The 19,638-nt window shown below is 40.7% G+C and overlaps 1 protein-coding gene across 1 annotated transcript in view; it reads left to right on the forward strand.

Moving 5' to 3' along the window:
* Positions 1-19,638, forward strand: part of Gdpd4 (glycerophosphodiester phosphodiesterase domain containing 4) — a 141,423-nt gene that overhangs the window by 63,699 nt on the left and 58,086 nt on the right. The window contains exons 3-10 of the mRNA XM_021167569.1: positions 697-800; positions 5,397-5,490; positions 8,349-8,408; positions 11,695-11,793; positions 11,864-11,957; positions 12,738-12,815; positions 13,686-13,831; positions 14,171-14,253. Coding sequence (XP_021023228.1) covers positions 697-800; positions 5,397-5,490; positions 8,349-8,408; positions 11,695-11,793; positions 11,864-11,957; positions 12,738-12,815; positions 13,686-13,831; positions 14,171-14,253 — 758 coding nt within the window. The remainder of the gene's footprint in view (positions 1-696; positions 801-5,396; positions 5,491-8,348; positions 8,409-11,694; positions 11,794-11,863; positions 11,958-12,737; positions 12,816-13,685; positions 13,832-14,170; positions 14,254-19,638) is intronic.

Raw genomic sequence — 19,638 nt, forward strand, 5'->3', positions numbered from 1 at the left:
CCTCACACCAGTCAGAATGGCTAAGATCAAAAATTCAGGTGAAAGCAGATGCTGGCGAGGATGTGGAGAAAGAGGAACACTCCTCCATTGTTGGTGGGATTGCAAGCTTGGACAGGACCAGTCTTGTGTTGGGACAAATGCACTTCAGGCAGAACTGCCAAGCACCTTGCTCCTCCTGAGTAGGAATGGAGCTTGTTGTGTTATAGAAACAGAAAGCAGCTCGTGTGACTGGTCTTGGGAAGGGAGTCAGTGGAGAAGAGATGAGGTAGGGGATGGGCAAGGACTAATCCTATAGAACCATGTAGGCTGTGGAAGGCTGGATGGTGACAGTGTAATAGCATAGGGAGTCCTGGAAGGGTTTTAGTGGGGCAGAGACATTATTTGATCATGTGCATTTTAAAGGTCCACTGAGGTTCTTCAAAGGAGCATGTATAAGATGGAGTCAACTGTGTCTGCACTCTAGGCAGTGGTGTGCTGCCTCAGTGCCTGCAGGCCTCTTCAGCTCATCAGGGCACCTTTTCCGTGTGTGCTTGTTGCCTTTTTTTTATTCCTACTCTTTATAAGACCTCAGGTTATTCTAGCCTAAGGAAGCTGATGTCCAACACCAGAACGGTACTGACCTTTGGCAAATGTTTACAAGAATTATTGAAGTCACAGGAACAAATGGAGCTAAGTTACACTTTTCTCTCTTTCCAGAAAGAGCAATTTTTTTATATGTGCCTGGTAATAGCATTCATCTTGTCTGCACTTTTTCTGTTCGTCTGGGTAGAAACCTCCAATGAATATAACGGCTTTGACTGGTGAGTGCTGTTTTCTGTATTTTTATTGGTATATGGACTCCTTCACTGGAGGGCCACTTGGGCTTTCCCAGGTAGAAAAGATCTGGTGGTTTCGTAGCAAGGGTGGACAGGAGTGGAGTTAGCACAGTGGGTAAGAAGTGGGTAAGAGGGCAGTAGTCAGATGCTTACACCCAAACTTGCATCTCCCTTCTACCCTTGCTCACTCAACGCACAGAATGTCAAATGGTGTTCTCAGCTTTCCCTGGGCTACCAGCATCCCCAGCCCTCAGACAGGATCCTCTGTCATTTTCACTCTGAAGTCTTTGATTACTGATGTCCATACTTCTTGCTTGTCACGACTATGTCCCTCAGCCCTGCTTTCTCTGCTTTTCCTACAACCTTTGCTTCCTTATTTTCGTCTCTAGGGGTCCCTTGGAACTCTGAACACAGGGACACATCTCTCTTCTCAGCTCCCTTTCATGGCTAAGCTACTCCTGGACCAATCTCAGACATCCCAGCTTTTCTGGCCCCATGCATCCTATCATTTTTGTAAACCTAACCCATTATTTGGTGTTTGTGGGAGAAGGCATGTTTGTATGTGAGGCCTTCTTTCTTTCTTAATGAAATGCAATTTATTTTTCTCTTTATAAAGTTAAATCTGGTTGGTTATTTTAAATGTAAAAAATGCAGGAAATTAGGGCTGGAGAGATGCTCAGTAGATAAAGATATCTCTCACAGAGCCCACAAGTCTGAGTTCAGTCCCTACGACCCATATGGTGGGAGGAGAGAACTGATTCCTGCAAACTGTCCTTTGACCTCCACACATGAGAATACACTGGCACAATGAATGACTGTAATACTTTTTAAATGCAGAAAATTAGAAAATAATCACATTTTCAAGTGACAATCACAACCTACCTTTTTCCTGTGCTTATTTTATACCATTATGTTTATACTATTTCTTATAACTTTGCTTTGTATTTTTATATAAAATAAACAAAAGCAGTCAATAAATTATTAAAACTCATATTGAATGTTATTTTTATGTGATTCCAGAATATGACATGAAAGTTAATATGGCATTAACTTTGCTTTCTGTATGGTTGGGTGGTGGGACAGGGGCTGGCCTCAAACTGGCATTCTCACTGACTCCATTCCCACTGTCTAAGAGCTGGGATTACAAGTCTCTGCTATCATGGCTAAGAAGCTGGGGTGGGGTTGTTTACTTATTTTTGCCTAGGCATTATGAACAACATTCATGCCTTGATAAGCTAATGATAAAGTCCAATTTTCATTTTTTGACTAATGTTCCTCAGAATAGATTAGTACAACTGGCATTGAGAGAATGAATACTTAAAATCAGTTCTGTTTCTTTGCCAATGTGCTTTCTCAAAAGATTATGGCCAGTTCTGCTTACAGTAGCGGTAAAAGATGGTTCCTGTTGTAAGCTGCCAGTGGCAACATTAAAGATTCCAGTTTGATTACTCAAAAAGTCTTCTTGATGGAGTTGTTTTGTTTGAATTTGAGTCATTTGTGTTTCAAAGCAGTTTTAAAAAATATATTCTCTTTAGAAGCGTTTCTTCCTTTGTGGTGTTTATGCTTTGAGCATGTTCAATACATTTTATCAGTTTCTAAGCAAGTTTATTATGGATCTATTCTGAATTATTCTTCAACACATGCATTTCAATTGTTCTCTGTGTATATGGATTTTAAGATATCTGGCATGAGATCTCCAGAGGACTAAGGTTGTACAATGTCTAATATTCACAAGCTTGTACTCCCCCCACCCCTTGAATGCTAACTAAGTCCTGTAGCTAAGCACAGCAGAAGTTGTCTGGTGGCGACATTCATAAAGCCTTTGAATTTCCTTTAACAAGAACCTGCTGGGGACTATTTCTGGAAGTTCCTATTTTTGTGATGATGGATCTATTTCATCTTTATTCTTGAAGGGTATCTTAGACAGTCTTAGACTTCTAATCTGCAGTTCTTCTCTTCGCACAGTGACTCCCTTACTTTCCCATCTTGTTGCTTTGTTTATGTTGAGAAGTGTGCTTATCCATCTTTGGTCTTTTGAACCGAAGCTGTCCTTGAAAAACTTGCCTTCTTTTAAGAGTGTTCTCTTTATTTGGTTTCCATGATTTTATGATCATGTGCATGGGTTTATTTGTTTTCATTCTGCTTTAAGCTTATGTTGTTTCTTTAGTTTGCAGTTTGGTATCCGTGTTAGAGACCCTTTATTGAGGCAGGAAAGATGGCTCAACAGGTAAAGACTGACAACATAAATTTGATCCCTGAAGCCCACATGGTGTAAGGAGAGAGATGACTCCCACAAGAGGTCTTCTGACTGCCACATGTATACTGTGACATGTACCTCCGGTGTCCACAAAATAGATACATATAAATAATATTTACAAAGAAGATGCATATTTTCCTTAGACTGCAACTCTCCAGTGAAGAAAAAAACTGCTTAGGAAACATTAAGAAGCGGCTTAAATTGGGCCAGTCCATGTAAAATGAGCCCTCTGCGCAGCCCTCAGTATTACATAGACCCAGTTTAAAGAAGTGGTGGCCAAAAAGAGACTTCCCTTTTCAGGTTCCATTATGTATTAGCAGTCACATAAGCAAAATCCTCTTCATTCTAAATGACACTCCTTTTGACCCATCATCCCTCCATGAAGAGTGACCACAGATGACAGAGACAGAAGGAGTAGAAGAGGGAGAGAGAAAGATCTTAGTTCTTCCTTCCCTCTGAGAGCTGAGAGCAGCCCTGAGCCTGCTGAGTGAGAGAGCAGCTAGCCCTGTGCTTGCTGAGAGTACATGGGTTCAGTCAAGTGGGTCCCCAGTGATCAAATACCTTAAAGACAGCTTTTGGAGTTGAGAAGAATAAAAATAAATAAAATGATGAGCAAGATGATGGTGAAGAAAGATTAAATGTGAATTAAATGTCAATTCTTAAGTTTTTCTTGTCATTTGGAAGCAAAGTCAATATCAACACTCAATTACTGTTTGAGTAGTAATACTTTGGCCTCATGTAAACCACTAGTAAGATCATCTTTGATCTTTTAAATTTAATCTTCTTTTTAAGGTCTCTTAGTGTTTTTTAAAAGCAGTACTATGTTTGTTCTGTGAATCCAAGTGTTTATGTCTCTGAAAATCATTTTTTAAAACTTTTAAAAAGTATTTATTTGTGTGTGTGTGTGGGGCGTGGTACATGTGTGGAAGCAAGAGTACAGCTTGGAGGAGTCAGTTCTCTCCTTCCACCATATAGGCTCTGAAGATCAAACTCATGTCATCAGGCTTGGTGGCTTGGTGGTACCTTTACTCTCGGAGTCATCGCCCAGACTCGGATCTTAGATGGCAAGTCCCTTTACTCTCAGAGTCATCGCCCAGACTTGGATCTTAGATATATTTTCTTTATCTTTTTTGATAGTTCTATTAATTGCATTTTGTTGGGCACAATTACATTTGCTTTGAGAGCTTCATTGGGTCCCTTTTTTTTTCATCCAACTTCTGAATTGGACCCTGGCCTCTCATACACGAGACACATAGTTCCCACTGAGCTACATCCCGCAGCCCTCCTTACATGAGAGCTTTCACAGAGTGCCCCTCCCTTGCAGCATCTCTACCCAAGGAGCTTCTTGCTAGGAAAGCCACCGCCCTTTTATTTAAAAAATATATATGTCTTTGAAGTATTTTTCTAGTTTCTGAGTGGAAAGAAGGTCATCTCTGTCTTCTTGAAATAAAAAGTATAGACTCTTTGACCTAGAAAACCTAGACAAATACAACATTGTCTTTCTGAACAAGTCGCTAGGATAGTTCCCATAGATGGTACATGAGGAACAACATGTGTAGGACCCAACTCTCTCATACAGATGAGAGCAGATGTGGAAGAAGGTGTACACGGACCTGGATGGGGCTTGAAAGGTAGAGACAACTAGTCGTAATGATGTAATTAATTTAGGGGGTGTGGGGTTTAAATATTCTTGGCCCAGGGAATGGCATTATTAGGAGGTTTGGCCTTCTTGGAGGAAGTCTGTCCCTGTGTGGGTGGGCTGTGAGACCTTTCTCCTAGCTGCCTGTGAGACAGTCTTCTCCTGTCTGCCTTTGGAGCAAGAGGTGGAACTCTTAGCTTCTTCTGCACCATGCCTGCTTGAATTCTGCCATGCTTCCTGCCGTGATGATAATGGACTGACCCTCTGAACCTGTAAGCCAGCTCCAGTTGAATGCTGTCCTTTAGCAGAGTTGCCTTGGTTATGGTATCTGTTCACAGCAATGGAAACTCTAACCAAGACAGAGAGTGATTCTTTTTCTTTTGTTATTGCAGAATTTCTACATCACAATTGATTATTAAAGATGATATAAATTTGAATATATATTATAAATAACTTTTTAAAGATCTCTCTACTTATAGAGGCTTCATTAATATATCTGGTTGCTTGTAGTTCAAAATTAAAATAAAAAAAATCCCCAAAGTGCTCATAGATCTGTGCACAAGTGCTTCTCTTCTTCCCTCCACCATTGGTTAATGCTTCCTCTAACCCATTCTTGTCTTTACCCTTAATGTAGATGCTATTACTCATTCCTCTTATATTTTAAGCATTGAAATATTTTTTCCAGGGTTGTTTATCTAGGGACAGGATGCTGGTTCTTTTGGTCCATTTTAGTGCTTAGTGCAGCTGGGATCATGGTTGCCTACACTACCTTGCTTTTGGTGAGTGATGCTTCTCATTTTTTTCCTCCTTAAACAGCCTCATGGGCTACTCCTTCCTGTGCTAGTGTATCTATCTGTAGTCCTTGATATTAGTAGAGTTGGAGTTTACACCATCTCCTTCAATTTCATGCACAAGGGGTGGCTGAAGGAGATTTATGCTATTTAGAGTATGTGTCTAATCAAGCTGACCCTTGAGCAGGTGACAGAGCACCCCTATTTTATTCCCCCATTTAATAGTCTATCCATTAATTTACTCAGTATTATTTAAATGCCAAGAGCTTTACACTCCTAGTCTATATACAACAAACCAGTTCTACACAAACACTAGTCATGCAGTTCAGATGCAAACTATTTGTGTATGACCCTGCCTCTGTTGCATGACATGGTAAAGTCATGTTGCATGAAGAATGCACACCATGTAAGACAAAGGTCCATGAAAAGGGAGAACCAAACAGAAAGATAACTCTAGGAAAAACTGTACTTACTTTAATTTCATAATTTCATGTTTCCATTGATTTCTCTCTGACACACAAGAGTCAATCCCTTAAATATGTTACAAATTGCAATATTTTTCTTCTAAAATGTATTAATCATTGTGAAAATACTGTAATAAGTACTGAGTATGTAGAAACCAATAAAAGTAAAATGTGGTTTCTATCTTCATGGAGAGCCCTTGATAGAAATAATGTGTTCACTCTGTTTCTTGCTGACAGTTGAAACTTGGTGGGGGAGGGCGGTATTTGACCTACAGTTTGAAAGATGTAGTCGTCTGTAGTGGAGAAGGAAAGGCGGCAAGCGGCAGGCAAATGGAGCGCCTGGTCATCTTAAGTCTCTTGGCCAGGAAGCCAAGGGAGATCCATATTCACCCGCAGCTCCCTTTGTCCTTTTTTCTCAGCCTAAGGCCTCAGCCCAGAGAATGCTGCTGTCCATATTCAGAGTGAGTCTTCCTTCCTACGTCAGATCTTTCTGTTAAAAATTTCATAATACAAACATGCAGAAGTATTTCCAGGGTGGTTCTAAATCCAATCAAATTGACAAGGAAAATTAATCTTCACAGATCGGAATGAGATAAAGTTATGGCTGTTTCTTCATTCATTGTTTAGAATCTCTTAGACAACCAAGTCACAGGAAAATGTAACTGTTTCCGATGGAATTTTGTAATTATCATTAGAAATACCCACATGAAACTTGTCAAGGCTTCTAAGAGGGAAGAGAGAGTTTCTAGCAAAGAACATCAAATACAACTTGATAAAAGAGGTAGCACTGGAGGGCTGGCATAGTCAGTAAAGGGTCTCCAGAATCAGACCCAGGGCTGCAGTGGGGGCAGGGCAGAGGCAGGGAAGCTCTTGAAGCTCATTGACTAGGTAGCAATGAACTTCAGGTTCAGTGAAAGACCGTTCATCCAAAGATAAAAGTAGTCCATATACTTGTGTAAATGTATGCATGTATATGACCACATGTGCAAACATCTACACCAAATACACACACACACACACACACACACACACATACCCCAAAACGTAGCAGCATTGGAGTGGAATCTTGAACAGATAATGATTTTGGACATATGGAGATTGAAATGGGAAGGAACATTGTGAGCCGAGAAAACATATTTGAGAGAGTAATAAGAGTTTAAATAAATTTGATATTTTGTTAGGAAAAGACTAGTGTAGAGTGATGGGGAGACACAATGTGTGACAGATTTTGAAAGGCTTTGAAAGTAAGAGTAAGGTACTGGGCAAACATGGGTTTCTGTTTTCAGAAAATCTTTCTAGAAGTTGTGATGTGAAGGTAGAATCTTTCTTTTCAGTGAGAAAGATGCAGATGTAATATATGCTCTAAGCTAAATTCTGGGCCACTGAATTGTACCTCGCTTATATACAATCAGTGGGGAAATAGGATTGTTAGCTTCCAGCATGAGAATATTAGTGCCCAGGAGTCTCCATTTCAACAGACTCCTTAGCCTACATCTCTTGGACAATGGTGAGGAAGGAGAGAGGCCTGGCTTCACACCCCCTCCCCCCATCATAAGGGCGCTTACTTTGAGATCTCAGTGTGAAGCTCAGTGGAGAGAATGCTGTGCACTGTGTGAGGCCCCGGGTTTGATTCCCAGCAGTGAAGAACAAAGGTTATTGAGCAGTAATTTTGGTCAAGGTTACTATAACTTGACCAAACTCTCCTAAGCTTTGGTTGCTTTTTAAATGAGAATGATGTTTAATAAAATGGTATTTTTATAGGGCTGAGTAAAAATAAATAAAATTGTATATACCAAATTATTGTAGTAAAAGGTAAGTGCTTTGTACACGAGTATGCTAACATATGAGGACTCAGGTTTGCAGTTTCTGTGTTCATACTGACTTGAAGACTGGCTAGATTCCGACTTAGATTTAAAATGTATTGAGCATATTCCAACTGTAATGACAATCAACATCATCAATACCAGTCCTGGAAAGAGCTTTTAGATGACCCTTGGGAGAGTTGGCTTGGAAACTCTCTTCTCTTGTTAGTGAATCTAAGCACTATCAGGCATGAAGTCCATCACAGAGAAAATAGTGTGCAGAAATTCAGGAAGCATCAGTGATAATGGCTGTGAGATCCCAGAGGAGAGAATAATGAATTCTTCCTAGGATGCTAATAGAAGCTACAGACAGGAAGTGACATTTGAACTGGCTTCAAGGGTCAGTGGCATGGGGAAGATGAGTCTAAAAGGGATGAGAAGTACCATGGCAAGAGAGAATAAAGGGTAGCCCCACGAAGCAAAGGTTGTGCCCATCCTGAGAGGCTCCTGAGCCACTGGGCTGTTCTGGGCTTGACTTTAGTAAGCTGGAAATAATCACCTCGCCTCCTTTGCTTTGCAGTTGCTTGGGTTTCTGTTGCTCTGGGAAAGGATTGAACTAAACTTGCATACTTCTCATAAGGTAAGACAGCGTGGTCCTCACAGGAGTCCACAGATGGCATGGGGCTGCCCAGCGCTCCATGCTACATGTGCATCTGGCCCTCTTTCTCTACTCTCTGGACAGATCTGCTTGTGCTGTTTAACTGAAATACCTAAACTCCTGAAATAGGAACTGAAGTGCAGAGCTTGCTGAGTCGATACCACTTTTTCTTTCTTTTTTTAAAATTAGGTATTTTCCTCATTTACATTTCCAATGCTATTCAAAAAGTTCCCAATACACTCCCCCCCCCACTCCCCTACCCATTCCCATTTTTTTGGCCCTGGCGTTCCCCTGTACTGGGGTATATAAAGTTTGCAAGTCCAATGGGCCTCTCTTTCCAGTGATGGCTGACTAGGCCATCTTTTGATACATATGCAGCTAGAGACAAGAGCTCCGGGGTCTGGTTAGTTCATATTGTTGTTCCACCTATAGGGTTGCAGATCCCTTTAACTCCTTGGGTACTTTCTCTAGCTCCTCCATTGGGGGCCCTGTGATCCATCCAATAGCTGACTGTGAGCATCCACTTCTGTGTTTGCTAGGCCCCNNNATNGTCTCANAAGANACAGCTATATCTGGGTCCTTTNAGCAAAATCTTGCTAGTGTATGCAATGGTGTCAGCGTTTGGAAGCTGATTATGGGATGGATCCCTGGATATGGCAGTCTTTAGATGGTCCATCCTTTTGTCACAGCTCCAAACTTTATCTCTGTAACTCTTTCCATGGGTGTTTTGTTCTCAATTCTAAGAAGGGGCACAGTGTCCACTTTTTCTTTCTTTCTCCCAGTGGCTCATGTCATATTCCCCAGCTTTGCTCTTTCTGCCCCAGTGAAATCTTAGGCACATTTCTTACTTTTGCCGTTTCTTTCCATCACAATAGCATTCTCATTTAAGTCAGTAAAATTGTGGTTCACAGTAATAACCCCATCCCCAACTTTCTAAACTTCTACTTCTAAAACATTCTATGTCCTCTATTTGGACTTGACTCAGCCTCTGCCTGTCATGATGGAGAGGGCAGTGGCTCTTTTCACAATGACATTTTCCTTGGGTTAGTGCCTGCTTCCTCTGAAACTTCTTTAAGACCTGAGTGACCTTTCCTTAAATGAATCCTTTTAAAATGATACCACCATGGCTTCTCTCAATCAGTTTGTACCTGGTCCTCAGAGACTAGGCAACCTCATTCCACGCTCTGTGTACCAATAGCACGCTTGCAGCATGGAGTTTCTAACTTTGTCCTGTCATTGATAGATCAGCTCAAGTGGCATGTTCTTCCTTTTTTTTTTTTTTTTTTTTTTTTTATAGACCTCCTCAAGCATGGTTGTGACTGCATGCTTATGTTTCTCCAAATCTGGGAACACATCAAGTCTTTTGAGTGGCATCCTTAAATCTCTTCTTACTTAAATGAGAAATTCAAATTGGAAGTATAACTTAAAGATTATTAAAATATATGGAAATTGAAGCCATGAACTGTTGCATGAGAAGAATATATATCAAAAAGAAAAGAAAAGGCCTTAGCGCTAATACTATCCATTTTAGACATTGGACACAAGAAACTTATTATTCCATCAGCCCCCTTTCAACAAATCTTCAACCGAGACATCGCTGGCATCCCACTTTTATTAAGCACAGCTATTATCTTCAGCCAGGAGCAGATGAGGTATATGCTCTAAGCTAAATTCTAGCCACAGAATCGTCTTCCCCTCTTCATTCACAACCAGCAAGAAATTGTTTTGTTAGTTTCTAAAGTGGGAATGCTAGTATCCAATTAAATCATAAGTTTTAGTGAACTTTTTTTTTACCCTACCTTTTTTGGATACATGTAATGATTATTGAATCAGTTTCAGAGAACAAAGTGCTGCTTAAATCTTAGATTCTGGTATCCCAAAGTGAAAATCTCTGATATATGTTCCTATTAGTAAAGTTAGACTGGTTTATAAAATTATGTTTTCTTCTTGTCTGGCATCATCCTTAGAATTAGTTCCTATACATCTTCAATGGGATTTTTGTCCATCAAGTTGATAAAATCTTGCCATTGTTTTTCAAACCTTCTTGTCCTGAAGTGTTTCTGGATCTAACTGCAGTTATGAATCTGTGGTAGTGAGAAGTGATGGAGGGGGTTTTGAGAGGATGTGACTTTCCCTTGGAAGGTAATTACTTTAGTTAGGCCTTCAAACTAGCAAGAACAAGACCTATTGAGTCTGATTTTATTGGCAAGGGTGATTCTTTAGGGCTTGCAAGTCTTTTATCCTTTTTCAGAATAACTCAGAAGGGATAGGATTAGCAGCAGGTCTAGACTCTCTAGATTACCCAGGAAAGCTCAGAGAGTGCTTTTAGATTCCAGTGATGAGTCAAAGTCCTTGTAAACATGCTAATAATTCGACTTCCTTATAAAAACCCCTAAGGTATCAGTTAGCTAGTAATAATGGGATGCCTCTGAAATTTTCTAACAAGATAGACCTAATATATCTTGGTTGCTTTTACTTTAAATAAGCCTGGAATTACAGGTTTTTTTTTTTTTTTAATGATGGAAAAGGACTTGCTGGAGCTGTATAATTAATAGAGTGATAGATAAGGATGCTATGTACACAAAACGGCTCCTTGTGTAAGGCAGCATTTCTATATATTTGGCTCAAAACGCACCCCATGTTCTAAGCTCAAAATCAGAATGCCTGACAAATGTGGATGAGTAAAGAAAGCTCTCCTGGGTAGCTGTGTTTTACATGACCAGATTTCCCCAAGAGAAAATATTTGATTTGTACCCTATGATTGTTTACATCCTTTAATTCATCTGTAAAGCTTGGTGTTGAATAAGAGGTTAAATTCGCCAGTTCAACTGCTAAATGCATTTAGTTTGCTAATAGGCTGCTTACTTTAAGTTTATGTATTTGAGAGCTTTGCTTGCACTTCTTTATTTTTTAAGTCAAAGAGGAGGAAAAGGTTTGTAATAACTGTTATTGAAATTGAGTGGATGGCTAAGAATGAAAATCATTGAAAATGGCCTGGCTTAAGGATGGAGATACTAGATTGGTAGAAGCATCCAGCCACACAATTATGTAATTCCTTCTAGTCCCACTATACAGCAAAGACTTAAGAAGAATGAAAGTGAGTTATTGGAGCCACCTAACACTGAGGACTCACAAGGCAGTTAGATGGAAAAAACAGGGCTAAGGTGGTATAACTAATCATGTGCAGTTCACAAGGACAGTTCTGATTCCAATCTGCTGTCTAGAAGTAAAAAACCAAACCAAACCAAACACCTTTCTCTTTGCCCAGGTCTTCATTTTCCTAGTCATTATCCTGTGCTCCTTCTTACTTGGTATTTTAAGCCATTTCTGGAAGGACAAGTGGCTGATAGCTGGGCTGTCACTGCAGGTAAGCATTCCTCTATAGTTCTCAGCCCAATGTCCATCTGTGGCTAGTCTGACTTTTGGCTTTTCCCCAGATCTTTGCTCCCTTCGTGCACCTGAGCCTTATAACTGTGATGATTATAATTTCCTGGCCTCTATCCATCTGCATGGCCCGCTTGGAATCAGAAGGTACATGATGTGAGGTGGAACCTTGCCTGATCTCCCCAACTTGCACATACCACTCAAAGAAACAGAAATGAGAGCTAGCTACCCATGTACCTCTTTGAAATTTCTTTAGCATATTGTGAAGGCATTTTTTTCTATGGTATCACTTACCAACCTCTGTAGCCTATCATAGTATTTCTATGACTAAGTTAGCCTTCTTCTGAGAAGGATTCTTTTAGAAAAACATCTTTTCCCTCTATGTTAATGCACACCATTTATCTGGGGCAATGGGGACAGCAGAGGGCATCTTAATTCTGCTTTGACCTGAATGCTACTTATAAGACGTAGCCTGTCCATACACAAACGTCACTGGTTTCAATTAACACTGTGTCCTGAGAGTGCTGGTTCTATCAGGCAACCCAGAGAAGTCCTCTGTGAGTCCCTGTTCTACCCAGCAACTTAAAGAGTCAAGAATGGCTGCCTCTGCAGCCGGATTCTTCTCTATTCTTTTGCAATGATAGTGGAAACAGGACAATGAGCTCTGGATGCTGAACTGCTTTGCAAATGCAAAACAGTGGGGTCTTCTTTCTCCATCTCTCTTTTTACTATTGGTTAAGTAAAGGACACTTGCTTCCTAGCTTGTGGGAGGTTGCAGGCAAGTGAAGGGTTGGCTTAATATTGGTGCTGGTGTGTGTGTGTGTGTGTGTGTGTGTGTGTGTGTGTGGTGATTGTAGTACATTTTAGAAAATATTTCTAGGGCAGAAACTTAAAGTGAACATCAATAAACTATTTTCTCTATTTTAGTTAAAGTAAGAAGATACAGGATGGCAGATTACGAGCAAGAAATACAGGAGAGGTGTAATGTATTCCAAAGGTTAAGAGGTTAGAGATGGAGATCTCAATTTGAAAGTCACTGAAGCATAGGTAGTAATTTAAACAACGTACAAGTGGGCGGGAATCCTCAGAGGTCTAAAACAGAAGGTGTTGGGAAGCAGTTGATAATAGGAATTAAAGATAGCTTGTGGTATGGGAGCTGGTATGGGTGGAGGTGTGGGAAGAAGAGAAAGAAGGAAGAAACAAAACTAGTAGTATTTATCAACTATGATAAGCCAGCACTGTTGCACCACCTCTGTGAGCAGTGTTAGCTGCCAGACAGACCTAATTTACAGAAAAAAGGTGAAGACCCAGAGAAGTTACATCATGTGTCCTCAGTTACTATAAGAGGTGATAGAGCTTATACCCACATTCCTGCCACTTGGTACCTTTCCCACTACACTGCTCCACCCTAAGTTAGAAAGTCTCTTGAGATGATCTTTGCAGCCATCAGGGCTCTTTCAGAGCCAGCCAAGCTCCTCTTCTGAGATGCTGTTTCTAATATTTTCTTCCTTTTCTTCCCTCCCCTCCCTCGTGCAGCCTCCTTTCCCTTCCTCCCACCCACCTTCTGTACCGTTTTTCCATTTTTACTTTCAAGTTCCAGCAATATTGCCTTAATAATAATTTCTTTGTCTGAAATGTAGGTCAGTGGTAAAGCACTTGCCTGGCAAATATGTGGTCTGGATTCAATACCCAGCCCTGAGAAAAGTCTTATATCTGAACAATCCTGTGTATGCATATCTAACCCCCGAAAGAGGATGTGATAGAAATAGAAAAGCAAGTCATGGCCTGGCTGCAGCCTCGGGAAGTTAGCTGTTTGAAATGGCTCTCCATCCCTCTTCCTTTTTACCCACTTGTCTCTTCTTCCAACTTTTTCAGCTCTACAAATCGCTGCTGGACTGTCCTTCCTGATCATTCTTTTATGCCTTTATTTGATGCCACTGGGGATTTATTCTCCCTGTATTCTGAAGAAGGAGAATTTAGGACCTAAGCCCACCCTCTTTGGACATAGAGGTGCACCCATGGTAGGTCTGAGAACATTGAGCTTGGACGAAGGTAGGTAGGTATGGTGCCTGTGGATGAGAGGAGGGAACCTCAGAAACCTCAGCAACCCCAGGGAGGAAAAGGAATCTTGGCATAACAAGAATAAAGACTTGTATATGTTGTATTTGAACTGAGGTCATCTAACTCCTGGTCAGCTTCTCTTTACAGTGCCCAGTGTTTGGCCTCTTTGACAAGAGAGCACAGGGAACCAAGCTCTGATTTTCAAAGCCCTTTCATTCCCAGGCTCTATGCCTACCACCAAAGAAATGTTGGGAGGAACGATTCTAAGGCATAGCGATTAATGTCCCTTTCTTCCATAGTTGGCGCCAGAGAATACCATGATGTCCTTTGAGAAGGCTGTTGAACTTAATGTTTCTGGCCTGGAGACAGATATATACTTAAGGTAGGACTAGGGTAGAGCGGAAGAGGGGAGTTGTCCAATGTCAGGGGATAGGACCAGTTGGCTCAAGGTGTAAAGAGAATAAGCCTTGAAGAGTTTCCTCCATGTTTGAATAGCATATTTGCACATACCATATATATTAACCATGTCTCCCTTATAAAATATATTCCTTTACCTCTGTCTTCTTTACCAAAAGCTCACAAGCCACATGCAATTCAAGTGGTTTTCCAGTGTAAACACTAACCCAAACTCAGGACTCACTCATTAACACTCCCTAGATATCTGCTATATTCTAGGCTGCCTTCTGAGTGTTCAGGAGTTGCAGTTGAGTGAGATACAGTCATCTTTACCTTCCTGGGTTGAAGGAGATGTGGCATAGTTGCAGGTAAGCACAGAACAAGGCCATTTGTGATAACAAGCCTTTCAGAGAAGACTAAATCAAGTGCAAGGGAGCCTCAGTGAAGGAGAAGGATATTTCCTATTCTGTGAAAGAAATCATCTATATGCTTAAAGTTATGTGTGGGTTAACCTTAAAGGAAAATATTCTACTAACCAGAGAGGAAGTCATTCCAGACAAAAGCATCAACCTATTTGAAGGCATATTAATGAGCAATAAACAAGTCAAAGAGACCCATAAATGTGTAGTGGAAAGTCAGGGTGTCAGAGGCTAGGTGGCTTATTGATTTTTGTTGTTGTTGTTGTTGATTTGTTTCTTTGTATTTGTTTTTTAATTTTATTACTGTTTGTTGGCTTAAGCATGTATACATGTGTCCCATGGTGTGTAGTAACAGAGGCCATAGAATGGAGTTAGTTCTTCCTTTCCATCATGTGGGCCCCAGAGATCAAAATCAGGTTGTCACATTTGAGAGGATGTGACTTTGCCTTGGAAGGTAACCTCTAAGGTGATACCTGTTCTTGAAGACAAAAGGAGTTCCTTATAGATAACAAAGATATGGGTTTTGTTTTTCCATCTGTTCATCTAACTTTTGATCTTTTGATTGGAGAATTAAGGCCATTAATATTTAAAGTTATTATTAAAAAGTGTGTTGATAACCATCAATTTATTGCCTTTTTGCTATTTGTCTTCTTAGTCCTATTTTATATTTCAGTAATTATAACTTCATTTGTTTACTTTCTGAAGTGTTTGGGCCCCACCTATCTATAGGTATCAATGGTCACTGAGAGTGGGAGAATCTGTTTTCTCCAGGGACAAGCTTTTTGATAGGTCACCCAACCCTAGGTGGTCCCTAAACACATGCATATATGACCAACACCAAAGAGCCTCAGTTTGTTTATTTTTATATATGTCAATAATGTTTATAGAAGAAGAGGTCATACAACAGGAGTTGGAGCAGAAACAGAAAGTAGTGGAAATTAGGTAAATATAGTATTCATGTAAGAAATTCTAGAAAAACAAATTCAAAAATTAAAATGAAAAAACCATTACAGTAGTGTAAAGTATTATTAAAAAATAAGTGAACCACTTAGAAAATTAGCACAAAGTCATGTATAGGTATTTTATACTAGAAGATATACAGGTAACAAGTTCATAAGTGCAAATCTTTTCAACTTTATTAGATATTAGGAAAATATGAGTAGTACTAGCATTACTCATCTATCTGAATGTCTTAGGAGAGAGCAAGATGGCAAATCTGAGTCAAATCCTCTAGTGATGATCTTACCATAGACATACCCTTTTGAACAGCTAATTCATTTACAAGAACCAAAAAAAGCCAGGGAAGAGACCATACTGCCTGGTTTTAGTAAAATAATAAGGAATGATTTATTGAAGAAGCAGGAAGAAAGAATTGCCAATCAGCCTTCCTTCAATTCTCAGAAGCATGGAGAGAGAAGAGGGAGTGATGGGAGGAGAGAATCAAGTACAGGACTTTGACCTCAAATCCAACGTCAGACCTGTCAGGTGCCTGTCCTCAGACCAACACTCATGACTACTGAGCTACTAGAATTGTGTTAACTAGCTACCGGATTACCTCTACCACCTCTCTCCCAATGTTGACTAGCAGAGAAGAAAGCAAGATTCTACTTTATGGGAGCAAAGCACAAAGGCTACCACAGGACTTTGCCTACTTTGGAGAAGACCTGCGTCAGGTAGAAACTAAACACCTATCCTGCCGAGGTCTTAGACAGAGTCTCTAGGTATGCTTGAACCTCAGTCAGAGAGACCTCAGAATCCGGACAGACTCAAGTTTTAGCCTAGTCCATTATCAGCCTTGGGTTTGGCTTGTTCACTCCCACTACCAAACACCCAGACCACGCAGGGCCCTGTGAGATTCAAGTACATCAACCTTGGCAGCTTAAAGACTTCCTGTGCTACCTGTTGCCAAGCCTTGGGCAGCACGGGTATGCCTCAGCTCGTCCTCACAGATGGAGATTTTAGAATTTCCCTAGATCTGTATCCCAGTGGGATACATTTGTCTTCTGGCTTGATTCACCAGCAGCTGTAGTGCGAGCCTGGATATACCCCTGAAGCTTTGCAGGTCCTAATGGAAAACTCAGTTATGACTTATTAGCTTTTGAGTACACATCACTGGTGACAGGGCAGATGTAGAGGGGTCCATCTGCAAGTACGGGGCAGAGAAAGCTGTACTACCAGAGGTGAGCCACCAAGGCTGGATCATAAGTTGGAATGGAGTACATTAACACTATCCCAACCGTGGATAGCAAGACTATGCTGTGAAGAGGATGTAGTAACAAGCATAGGACTTTGCCTTGGAGATTAATACTGGATGTATGAAACCTCACACTGGTCAGAACCCTAACAGTCCCTGTCCTCAGGCCTACCAGTGGAAAGGCCCTCTACAACAGCCCTGGTTTATTGGTTTTTTTGTTTTTTTTTTCCCCCAGTGCCACCTGTGACTGATTGCAGCAGACTCTGGCTATGAGTTAGCAGTAGGCAGTCAACAACAGTGTGGAATTCAGTTCTTGACAGTCTGTCTGCTGTGAGTGTGACAGTGTTGCAGTTTTGGTGGCCCTATATTGGAATGGCATAGAGGCCTGGGGCTGGTCCCTCCGTGGTACTTATATCCAGAGAGGGCAGAGTCTTCAGTGTCTGAACACTCCTGGTGACTGTGGGTGAAATTGTTCGGACTAAGATAACTCTCTGCAGAGGTTTAGATACTTCTCTAGTTCACTCTGTGAACAAATTAGCATCTGGGGATTTGAAGTAAGCGTGGGCTTGGACCACCCTCTAGTGCTGAAACAGTGGCAGTGCTCCTGCAGTGACTCCAGCACACATGGCTGCAGAAATTACTATAGACCAAGAGAAAACACATAGCCTGCATAGACTTTCTAGAAAAGTAAGCACAAAGCCAGAGTACAAAAGCTGAAGCAACTACATCACACACTAATAAGCATCAGGGATGTTCATGGAGCTATAACCTCACCTGACAGTTGAAATAAGGTACCAGGAGGTGAACAAATGGTAACTAGTATAGTCTTTGATAGTGAACTTAAGACATTTTAAAGGAACACGATGACCTTCAAAAGAAAATAGAATGATTCATTACTCAGAGAAACTTGACAGCAATGGAAGCATTTTTTAAAATAAGGCTTAATTGAGCTGAAATAATACAGTAAGTCATTAAAAATCTAGGAGATAGAAGAGACCAATACAGGAAAGAAGTAATGAACTCAGAAACAGGCTATTTGAAACCATAATTGGAGAGAAAAAAGAATATAAAGCATGAAGAATACTTGAACGGCTTTAGAGCAGAATTAGAAGAGCAAAGATTCAAGCTGTTGGGTTTCAAGAGGGATTTAATAATTCCACGTGGATATGCGACTTGTCAGAAAGTTAGTGATGAAAATGGAAACTTCCAAATCCTCAGGAGGAAACAAATATCCAGGGACAGGAAAGTCAGAGGTCACTAAACACTCAACAAAACCTGTCCCAAAGCACGACAATGTCAAAATTTCAAAAGGCAAAAAGGATATCCTCAAAGTAATAAGTGTTGGTATCAGGACCCCTGACATCACATCTAGGCAACAGCATGACCCACACATCCTTTGCCAAGGCAACAGCCATCATATTCCCAGAATCCACTTGACTCACCTCCCACCATTACCCGTGGCTACGTCAATATCTATATTTAAAAGGAAGACCCCTCTGATCTCTCTCTTTCTTTCCCCCTTCTCTTTCTGCTGCCACCTTGCCCTTTTCTCTCTCAATAAACCTCCAGTGGAACTGTTTGGTCTGGTGTGGTCTTTCTGGAGCCACACAACGATCACAACAAGTGTTCCCTGAGTACCTAGGACAGACAGACGTATCCTTGTGGACCAGGAGAGGTGCATGTGAGTTCTAGGAGTTAAAGGCTCTCCATGGAAGCACTTTGACCAGAGCCAATGTGAATGTATTAGTTGCTTTCCTCATCACTGAGACCAATACCTGGCCCAAGTAGCCTGGAGAAGGAAAGATTTGGTTTGGGACTCACTGTTATGGGGGATTCCATCCATGATGACAGGGAGAACACAGTAGAGCTGAGTACTTTATCCTGAGCCAGAAAGCAGAAAAAAGGGAGATACGAGCATTTGTCTTTGTGAAAGTTGGGTTACCGCAACTTGACATAAACCTAGACATAACTTGGAAGATGGGATTTAATTGAGAAATCGTTTCCATAGGATTGGCCTGGAGGCTAGTCTGTAGGGCATTTCCTTAACTAATGATTGATTGATTGATGTGGGAGGACCAGCCCAAATAATAAGACAAATATTAATAGGCCTAAAGGTATATATAGACACCAATACCATAGTAGTAAGAATTCTAGTTTGTATTACCAACAATGGATGATAATCCAGAGAGAGTCAATAAAGAAATGGCAGAGTTAAGTTGTGCTCAACCCCAAATGTTCCCAACAGACATCTATAGAACTTGATATCAAATAGCTTCAGAACATAGATTCTTCTTAACAACACATTCTCTAAGATAAATCATATGATAAGACATAAAAACAAGTCTCAACACATTTTTAAAAATAGAAAGCATATTATGTATTTTTTCTAACTACCTTCCTTTCTTCCACAAAATTGCAAAATACAAACTCAGCACATGGAAATCTATAATACCGAGAGTTTGTATTTGTGAGGTCCTAGGTCCAATTGTGGGGTTCCTAGCACCACACTCAATCAATAGTAGCTTTGCTATGGCTAGTAAGTGGTCAGTTCCAGTAGAAATCAAGAGGTGGGGGCTGGACTGGGTAAAGTGTTTGTTGTGTAAGCATGAAGACCAAAGTTCTAATTTCCAGCACCCAAATAAAAGCTAGACATGGTATCACANATTTGTATCCCCAGTACTGGGGGAGCAGAGATAGGAAGGTTCCCATGTGCTAGCAGGTCTTGCTAGTTGGTGATCTCCAGGTTTTTGTAAGAGAC

The sequence above is a fragment of the Mus caroli genome, chromosome 7 (assembly GCF_900094665.2).
Source record: "Mus caroli chromosome 7, CAROLI_EIJ_v1.1, whole genome shotgun sequence".
In the NCBI taxonomy this organism is placed as follows: Eukaryota; Metazoa; Chordata; class Mammalia; order Rodentia; family Muridae; genus Mus; species Mus caroli.